The sequence below is a fragment of the Octopus bimaculoides genome, chromosome 2 (assembly GCF_046866305.1).
Source record: "Octopus bimaculoides isolate indiv1 chromosome 2, ASM4686630v1, whole genome shotgun sequence".
NCBI classification, from domain to species: domain Eukaryota; kingdom Metazoa; phylum Mollusca; class Cephalopoda; order Octopoda; family Octopodidae; genus Octopus; species Octopus bimaculoides.
In genome coordinates this window covers 69,424,412-69,435,025 of record NC_142929.1, presented here as the reverse complement: position 1 = coordinate 69,435,025, position 10,614 = coordinate 69,424,412, and the positions used below count along the sequence as shown (strand labels likewise).

The following is a 10,614-nucleotide window of genomic DNA, read 5'->3' as shown; positions in this document are numbered from 1 at the left end:
GCCCACCTTTGAGTCTTTTTATTATCCCTGGGTCAGAGATAGTCCCCAGACAGTAACGTTGATTTCAAGCCCTTTCCAGATAAGTAATTGGTCATTCAAAGAGATTCATAGATTGTAAATTTATTCTGTTCCATTACCTATCAGCATAGTGATCATTGGCAAACTCCAGATGTGACACTTTCATTCCCCCTTAACCCCAATGTCACACAGTTGTTAATGTTTATTTGAGTTGGGTCACACCCTTCCAATTGCTATAGATCTGTAATGCATCTTACGGCTGTGCTGGGCACCTGTATGGTGAGGAATCCTACATTAGAAAGTGGTAACTATTAGGGTAGGGTAGCTGACTGCTTATTGTGATCATTTGTCTTTTGGTTTTCTCTAGCTTTGCTCTCTTTTACAAACCCAGTGAACATTCATATATTTTCCATTTCAAAGAAATTTGAACAATGGATATAAGACACAAGTTAAAAAAGATTCCCAACAATTCAACTTCTCTGATTGACTTTAAAACACACACCCCTCCTAATAGGGGCCTTAACTTCCACATTTTAGAGCTCCGTGTGTTCCATTTTTCAGGAGCAAAAACCTTTCAATAGGTTTTATAAGATTTGGATTTTGGAATCTGGGTATAAAGATGAGTAGTATGGGATAAATATGTCATGATTAGAATTTTTGTTAGGGTGTGTAAAGAGGGAAAGGACCCTCATTAAAATTCTTAATCTCCAGTTTTGATGAAATTTGAATCATAGGTATTACAGTTCATTAGAGAAAATATGAAACAAAAGTCTAATTCTTCAGTTCCATGTGACACAGGCAATGCCAGGTATCTCTGCTAGTATATATATATATATATATATATATATATATATATATATATATATATATATATACATATATATACATATATATATATCATCATCATCATCATCATCATCATCGTTTAACGTCCGCTTTCCATGCTAGCATGAGTTGGACGATTTGACTGAGGACTGGTGCAACCGGATGGCTACACCAGGCTCCAATCTAATCTAATTTGGCAGAGTTTCTACAGCTGGATGCCCTTCCTAACGCCAACCACTCAGAGAGTGTAGTGGGTGCTTTTACGTGTCACCCGCACGAAAACGGCCACGCTCGAAATGGTGTCTTTTATGTGCCACCCGCACAAGAGCCAGTCCAGGGGCACTGGCAACGATCTCGCTCGAAAACCCTACAAGGCCAGTCAGACGGTACTGGCAAAGGTCACGCTCAGGATGATACATCTTATGTGCCACCCGCACAAGAGCCAGTCCAGGGGCCCTGGCAACGATCTCACTTGGCTTGCCGGGTCTTCTCATGCACAGCACATTTCCAAAGGTCTCGGTCAGTAGTCATCGCCTCGGTGAGGCCCAATGTTCGAAGGTCTTGCCTCACCACCTCAGCCCAGGTCTTCCTGGGCCTACCTCTTCCACGGGTTCCCTCAACTGTTAGGGAGTGGCACTTTTTCACGCAGCTATCCTCATTCATTCTCACCACATGTCCAAACCAGCGCAATCGTCTCTCTTGCACACCACTACTGATGCTTCTTATGTTCAGCTTTTCTCTCAAGATACTTACACTCTGACGGGTATGCACATTTACATTACACATCCAGCGGAGCATACTGGCTTCATTCCTTGCGAGCTTACGCATGTCCTCAGCAGTCACAGCCCATGTTTCACTGCCATGTAGCATGGCTGTTCGTACACATGCATCATACAGTCTGCCTTTTACTCTGAGTGAGAGTCCCTTTGTCGCCAGCAGAGGTAAGAGCTCTCTAAACTTGGCCCAGGCTATTCTTGTTTCAGTCATTAGACTGTGGCCATGTTGGGGTACCACCTCGAAGAATTTTAGTCAAATGAATCAATCCCAATACTTATCATTTCTTTTAAACCTGCAACTTATTCTGTTGGACTCTAACTAAACTGCTAAGTAACAGGGATTTAACCCCAGCAACAGTAGTGGTCAAGTAGTGGTAAGGGCAAACATTGACACAAAGACACAAATGCATATACATATATATATATATATATATATATATATATATATATATATATGCGACAGGCTTCTTTCTGTTTCCATCTACCAAATCCACTCACAAGGTTTTGGTTGGCCTGAATATATGACAGGATTCTTTCAGTTTCTATCTTCCAATTCCACTCACAAGGCTTTGGTGGAACTGAAGCTTTAGTAGAAGATACTTGCCTACGGTGTCATGCGGCGGAATTGAACCTAAGACCATATGGTTTGGAAGCAAGCTTCTTTACCATAGATATACTTGTAAGCTATATAACCTGCCTACACTTATTATTTTACGTACCTATGTAGTCAGAAGCTAGAGAGGAAAACTTGGATAAAAATTACACAACAGTCAACAGCAGACTACCCTAACTACTGAGCTGCTCAGTAATTTTTATACATTAGAATTTTAAATGTTTTCTCAACTTTCACAGGGAAGTTGTGGAGAAGATGAAGTCAACAAGAGTGTATATAAAAGTGACAATCAATAAAAACATCAAAAGACTAAAAGCAAAGAATTCTAAACTCGCTACATCAACAGAGACAATGATATTTCACTACATTAACTGCCAAATATTGGGAGAAACAATATCACCATAATAATTTGTTTGATAAATAGTAATCAATCAACTTTAGCCAAATTACACTATAAATAATGAAGGTTTTCGCTTATAACCTTCCGTAATTTGCCAAATAACTCTGGTTTCAGATATATTATTATTGCAATTTTCTTTTTCTTTTTTTTTTTTTTCCAGTGATTAACCACTTGATTGAGATGTTATGGGAAAATTCTAATTTACCATTATTATCATTAAAAGGTATTAGCTGTGTGGTTAAGAAGTTTGTTTCACAACCATAAGCTTTCAGTTCTGAAACCACATGGATCTTTTTTTCTTTTTTTTTTTGTCTTGAGCCCTCGTAATGCCAGTTACCCAGTTTCCACGGTATATAAGTGACCAAGGTCACAACATTTCTCCTGAACAGAATGCCAGTCCACTGCAGAGTTCAAAGCCAACAATTTTGAAGGGAGAGGCAAAGTCAAATACATCACTCCCCAATACTTGTCTGGTACTTCCTTTTATCAAACTTGAAGGGATAAAAAAATGAATCAGCAGGATTTGAACTCAGAACATAGAGTCAGAAGAAATGCTGTTAAGCATTTTGTCCAATGTACTAATGATTCTGCCAACCTCCCACCTTATTAATAATAATATCAATTAGGGTGGTGAGCTAGTAGAATTGTTAGCACACCATCTTTACATTCTGAGTTCAAATTCTGCCAGAGTCAACTTTATTTTTCATCCTTTCAAGGTTGATAAAATAAATACCACTGGAACAGTGGGCTCAATTTAATCAACTTAGCCCCTTCCTAAAGTTGCTGGCCTTGTGTCAAAATTTGAAACCAATAATAATAATAATAATTCTTTTTTAATTTTAGTACAAGGCCAGATTAAAAAATACAAGTAGGAGATTGTAATTGAGAAGAAATGGCAGTCCTAGTAATAGTTATAAACTATCTATTATAATTACTATTCATTCAGCATTTTAGTAATATACTGTCTCTCTCTCTCTCTCCCTCTCACTTGATAAATTAGTAGTATAATATCTGTTGCTACAATAAAACACTAAATATGATCCAAAAATCCATAGAATGGTATAAGGGAAATGAGTTGACAAGAAATAAAATACCCCTCAATATCATCATCATCATTACGTAACATCTGTCTTCTATGCTGGCATGGGCTGGGCAGTTTAACAGGATTTGAAAATCCAGAAAACTGTGTCAAGCTCCAGTGTCTGCTTTGACATGGTTTCTATGGCCATATGTTCTTTTTTTGTAGCACTGGTATTAGTGAAGTCACCAAGTAACTTGTAAGACAAGATTCCTTAACTGAGTGGAGGTGGCTTTATGCCAGGTGATTAGAGGTTAAAATAGGATTGAGGAATAGGAACAGGTGTCTAGCTGTAGAGAAGGAGGCAGAGGAGGAGGCGGAGGAGGAGGCGGAGGTGGAGGGGTGGCGGTGATGGTGGGGGCGGAGGAGGATGGGGAGGATGGGAGGAGGAGGATATTACAAATGAAGTTTGTTTTTCACTTACTGGATTTCATTAGGAATGATTTCTTGTCCAGATCTTGAAACTGATGAACCACTTGGTAAGACAGGTGCAGGAAGTGTCGTTTGGTTGGAACAAGAGCCATTAGTTTTGCAAGAGGTAAAATCCAAAACCGGTTGTGAATTACTTGGAGAAAAAGCAGTTTTGAGTCTTTTCTTAGATACTGAAGTCAAAACTGTTTGTGCAGAAGAGTTTGCCTCACAATAAATATTAGCACAAGCTTTGTTTTCAGATAACGAAGTGTCTACTGTTACAACTTCTAAATCACTTTTGTGTTGTCTGGGAAGACGTAAAGAAGAATCAGTCTCAGAAGTATAGCAGCAGACATTTGCAGTGGAACCATTTTGACTAAAGAAAGAATCACTTGATGTTTTAGGTATCAATTGACATGAATTTTGTTTCAACATAGTTTGGCTTTTATTACATAGTTCTTCTTTATTTTCAACTACTTGTGAAGTAGATACACCCCACTTATCACTATCATCTTTAATATTGTGAAGGTTTGTTTGAGAGCAAGGATTGTCTGCAGAGTTTATGGTATTTGAATTACTTTCAATCGCAACATCAGAACTTTTTGGTTCTGAGCATAGGAAATATTCTTCAACTTTTTCACCATCTTGAGAACAAAAGCTATAAACAAGGGCATCACTCATAGTATGGGAGTCCAGCTCCTTTGCTAAAGATGATTTAGATGCTGTGGGCATTTCAAGATGTTTAGTTGGAGTAGAACTATCTACAGGGCTATCGAAAGTACAAATTGAATCATCAGTCTGTGATGGAATGACCGGAACTGCTGTGTTGCTTACTGTACAGGGAACATTAAAAGAAATCATACAGCTATTAACATAATTAGTTTTTCTATCATCTGAAGAAGGTGTTTGAAAATCTTGATCTGCTGCATCAGAGAATATATTTCGATTTGATGCTAATGAATTAGTTTTCTTTTGTAACAAGTCTTCTCTACTATCTCCGAAACAATTTATTTCTGTTTGTTTAACATTAACTGGCTGAACTTTTTTGACTAAATTTTTACTGAATGCATTATTTTTTCTTACAGATTCCTGATCTTTCTTCAATGTCATTGGCTTATTATTATCACAGAATTTAGTTTTCAAAGTCGGTGGTAAAGGAAATACAGTTTTCATATGAGTAATAGATGACAGATCAAATTCCTCATTTTGAGCCATATCAAAACGAAGTGGTGATTCAAATCTTTGAATCTCTTTCGGACTACCAAACCAGTATTCACAGTCAACACCCTCATCAGAATTCTCTTCTGTTGAACAGTGTATAAAATCAGATGAAAATGGTCTTTTTATTTTGCCATCCTCCAATGTATTCAGTTGAGTAGAGGAAACACCAGGGTCAGAATGATTACGAGTCCGTGCCACTGATGTGACAACATTTTGTGAAGTAAATGAAGAAGCAATATCACTGTTTTTCAACTTAAGTTCTAGTACCTGTATTTGTTGATCTCCAGCATGTTCGCATTTCATGTTGGAGTTTTCATATTCAGCAGATTTATTGAGATCATTCAAATCATAATTAAAATCAGAAGTAAGTAATTCATTTTCACTATATTCATTTAAATTCTTCACCTTAGAGTTCTTCCCAGAATTTTCTTCAAGAAAATCTTCAAATTCTATATCAGAAGAAAAACTCCTGTCAAGTATTTGTGCCATTGTGGAATTATCTTGTGGTGGAACATACTTAGAGATAGTAATTTTGTCAGGGAGAATATTAAACCTGCTTCTAACTTTGTGAGGAATACGGTGTCCATGTCCTGGACTTTCATTGGGATCAAAAAATATTGGAGATTCTGTTGCTCTTGGTGGTTCAGAAGAAATATTATCTGAACACTGTCGTCTTATAGGAGTTGATGAACAAACTATATTGGAAGGGTGGAAAATACAAGGTGATGCACCAGCCATAGCATGTATATTTTTGCCAGAATTTGCATCAACAGATTTTTTCCTCATTACTCGGGTGCTGCTTGATTCAGGACGTATTTCTTTTACTCTGGAAAAAAAATTTTTTTTTTTTACTTTGGCACATAAAAAGCACTCACTACTCTCATAGTGGTTGGCGTTAGGAAGGGCATCCAGCTGTAGAAACTCTGCCAAATCAGATTGGAGCCTGGTGTAGCCATCTGGCTTCACCAGTCCTCAGTCAAATCGTCCAACCCATGCTAGCATGGAAAGCGGACGTTAAACGATGATGATGATGATGATTAAAATAACTGAGGTTGCAGGCATGGCTGTGTGGATGAGAAATTTGCTTCTCAACTACTTGGTTTCAGGTTCAGTCCCACTGCATGGCAACTTGGGAAAGTGTCTTCTAGCCATGGCTTCTGGCTGACTAATGACTTGCGAGGGAAATTTGGTAAATGGAAATTGAAAGAAGCCAGATGCAGATCATCACCATGTCTACTTGGGCATGATTTCTACAGCTGAATGACCTTCCTAATGGCAACCACATTACAGCATGTACTGGGTAATTTTTTCATGCCACCAGCATTAATAAAGCTATATGTAGTATATTTCCTACTGGTTGATATAGTTAGCCATGTTGAGATTATGACACAGTGTTTATAAAGTATTTGCCTAGATTTTGAAATCCCTGTGCGTGCGTGCGTGCGTGCGTGCGTGCGTGTGTGCAATGTTCGTGGTGATGGTGGTGGTGGTAGTTGTAACGGAGGAGGACAACGGCGATGACAGCAACGCCGACAACGATGACAACAACAGCAAGAATACACACCTTCACATAATCTTAGTCATGCACAATGTTCAATGTGCATAACTAAAGTCATAGGCACAGTTCAATGATGGCATCTGGTGCAGCTTATATAGGTTATGTATGTTTATCTATCCTTTTTTCATTATTATCTGCACACACATGCACAAGAAAAACAGTGTCTGCCATAGATAAGGCAAGCATAAGCATAAATAAGTTAATGCATTCATATGAACATTTCTTAAACATTATTTTTTCCACTCTTAGTACCGTTTCTCTTCAGAACCTTTTTTTTAACTTGTTGATTTTCAAGTAAAGGTCATTGCTCTTGACTGTTGCCAATCCTTTAAGACCAACCTGGTAGATACCATTAATGTTCTGTTTAATGTATTGCAGGTCACAAACTGCAGGAAAGACATGAGCTGGAAGAAAATTCCAGACGTATGATGTTCTGGGGAAGTAAGGACTGGAGATGTCAGCTAGTGTGAAGCCAAGAAGTTGGAAACAGCTAGAGTGTCAAGAGATGGAGAGACAAGTAGGCTAAGGGTGCCTAAGTACTGAAGGTAAAGACCAGCCAGTTCTGAGGAACAGAGGCCATTATAGTAATGATAGAAACAACAAAGAGAGGAGACAATGCTTCTGTGAACCAGAGGCAAGAGCGTATCCATTATTGATTGAATACCTATTAATCAAGTGGCCCTACTCTGAATGCAATCCAATATATCTATGTACCTTTGAGTAAAGCCAACTCATAAGGGCTGGTTCCCCGGTTTCCATGGTGTATAAATTCCCCACCTGGATGGGACGCTAGTCCATCACAGGGTTACTCATTTTTGTCAGCTGAGTGGACTAGAGCAACATGAAATGAAGTGTTTTGCTCAAGAACACAATGCATCGCCTGGTCCAGGAATCAAAACCACAATCTTACAATTGTAGTTCACCACTAAACCACGAGACATCAATGTCTTCAGCAGCGACACTGTCCAAGATATAGAAGCAGTATTCCATTTCAGGCTGCATTTGAACCATATAGAGTCTCAGCAACTATTGCAGGCTGAAATATTTTCTGGCCGAAGTAAGTTCTTATATTTCAGTTAACACAGGTGCAAATGTAGCTGTGTAGTTAAGAAGCTCACTTTGCCATTACATTGTTTTTAGTTGAGTCCCACTGTGCAACACTTTCTACTATAACCTCTGGCCAGCCAATGCCTTGAGTGGATTTAGTAGCTGGAATTTATGTAAAAGGTAAAGACTCACTTTGTTCATGAATGACCATGGGATTGCACCTAGAAAGTTACCTTCCAAGACAAGTCCAAGCAAGGTAGTTGACCAGCAGTCACCCATGCATGCCAGTCTCCCCTCTCCATGCCATCGATGCTGTTCAAGGGAAAGGCAAAGACTGAAACAGCTTGGCACCAGTGACATCACAACTCATTTCTACAGCTGAGTGAACTGGAGCAACATGAAATGAAATGTCTTGCACAAGAACACAACACATGGCCCAGTCCATGAATCGATCTCACTACCTCATGATTGTGAGCCCGACGCTCTAACCACTGAGCCATGCGCCTTCTATGTAGAAGCCTAATGTGTGTGTGTGTGTGTGTGTGTGTGTGTACGCATGTGTTCATATGTTTCTATGCCTATGTTTACTTCACCACCACCACAACTTAATAGGTGCCAGTTTGTTTGTGTCCCCCTAGATTAATGGTTCAGCAAAAGAAATCAATAGCATAAGTAGCAAACTTTGAAAAGAATAAGGTACTGGTGTTGACTTGTTTGGTTAAATCCCCAGCATGGCTACAATCCAATGACTGAAACAGGTAAAAGATAAAACATAAAGGTGATAATGTACCTTATCCAAGGTGGAGGCGCAATGGCCCAGTGGTTAGGGCAGCAGACTCGCGGTTTCGATTCCCAGACCGGGCATTATGAGTGTTTATTGAGCGAAAACACCTGAAGCTCCACGAGGCTCCGGCAGGGGATGGTGGCGAACCCTGCTGTACTCTTTCACCACAACTTTCTCTTACTTCCTGTTTCTGTTGTACCTGTATTTCAAAGGGCCAGCCTTGTCACTCTGTGTCACGCTGAATATCCCCGAGAACTACGTTAAGGGTACACGTGTCTGTGGAGTGCTCAGCCACTTGCACATTAATTTCACGAGCAGGCTGTTCCGTTGATCGGATTAACTGGAAGCCTCAACATCGTAAGCGACGGAGTGCCAACAACAACAACAACCTTATCCAAGATTCCATCACATGACTAATTACCTGTTTGCATATCGAAGTGTGTTCAGTGTACACTCAGTGGCACTCTGGCTTGGGGTGATATTTGCTATCATGCAGGTCTTGGATTTTCCAATGAAAGAATCCTTCAGTATGTGAGTCAGCTTGCTTTGACGAAATGGAGTAAAACTGCTCTCCTGATCCAAACTACGGATGCATTCTTTTAGCTAAGAATATAAAAGAATATTGGTTTCTTATATGGACAGAAAAACACAAAAAAAAAAGGGGACTCAATATTTTTAATGGAAGGAAATATATATTGTTAATCAGGCTTTACTTATTAGTTATTATCAATATAGCTACAGTGTAACAAGTTTCAATCGGGGATGGAAACCATGTTTACAGATTTGGTGTGAGAACATATTTCTAATTTATAGCCCTCAGCACAAAAGAAATAATTTTTTACGTTAATTCAATCAGGTAAAAAATATGGAGATATACTTGTCTGGTAAGTGATTTGATCTGAGACTGTGTGTTGAAACTAAAACAATTACAGCAAATTATTCAAAAACACACAAAGATATCAACTTCACTTAAACATTTATTATTTGGTGTCAAAATTTTCATTGTACCAATTGCAACCTAGTGAAATAAAGTTAACAGTCTTTGTGTATTTTGGAATGGCTAATATTTGTCTTCCATGAGGTAAGGATTAATTATTAAAAAAATTAAAATCTATGGTTAATTTGGTAATAGTTTGCTATTGTTGTTCATAATACTGTTTTATGTTTTATGGAAACTAAATATAAAATCCTAGTTTCAATTATCAATTGACAATATCATAGGAAAGACAAACTGTGTAAATGAATAATTTACAACTTAATGAAGACATTACATAACAGAATTGAATATCATCACATTTTAAAGTTAACTTTGTATTCTGATGTAGAAAAAACCCAAACACTATGTATAAATGTTGTGAACAATAAGTTAAAAATAAGTCATTTTGAAAAGCTTTAAAAAAAATTCTAAAATCTAAACTAAAAAGTATAAACATATTTTTACTATTAACTATACAATACATGAGCTCAAGTGTTCATTTGTAAAGCCCAATATTCTCAGATCTGACCTCAAAAGTTCTTTCTAACTCTTCCTCAGTCAGTTTCTATCATAAGAAATCTTAGCCATCAGCTCATAACATATTTTTACCAGCACTCATCAATTATCCTCTTGTCTACAGTATAGGTCCACAGTCATCATCCCAGTGAGTTTAAATAGTTAACGTGGTATAGTTATTATTTCAGTAATAAATGGTAGTGAAATACTACACAATTTTATGGTAGCCAGTTTAATATAATTGTCTTTAAGTGTAAGTTAAAATTAATTATTGAGGTAATCAGTTTTAATGAAAATATTGGAAGATAAGAAGCTTCTTATATTTTTGTGACATTATTTGATGAGATATGTTAAATAACCACTGTATTGAAGATTTGTGATTTAAGATAAG

At 37.8% G+C, this 10,614-nt stretch overlaps 1 protein-coding gene across 1 annotated transcript in view; it reads right to left on the bottom strand.

The window, feature by feature from the left end:
* The window catches only part of LOC106879521 (uncharacterized), an 82,561-nt gene that overhangs the window by 13,049 nt on the left and 58,898 nt on the right, over nucleotides 1-10,614 (bottom strand). Inside the window, 2 exon segments of the mRNA XM_014929143.3 lie at nucleotides 4,135-6,168; nucleotides 9,153-9,334. Of these exon segments, the coding sequence (XP_014784629.2) occupies nucleotides 4,135-6,168; nucleotides 9,153-9,334 (2,216 nt within the window).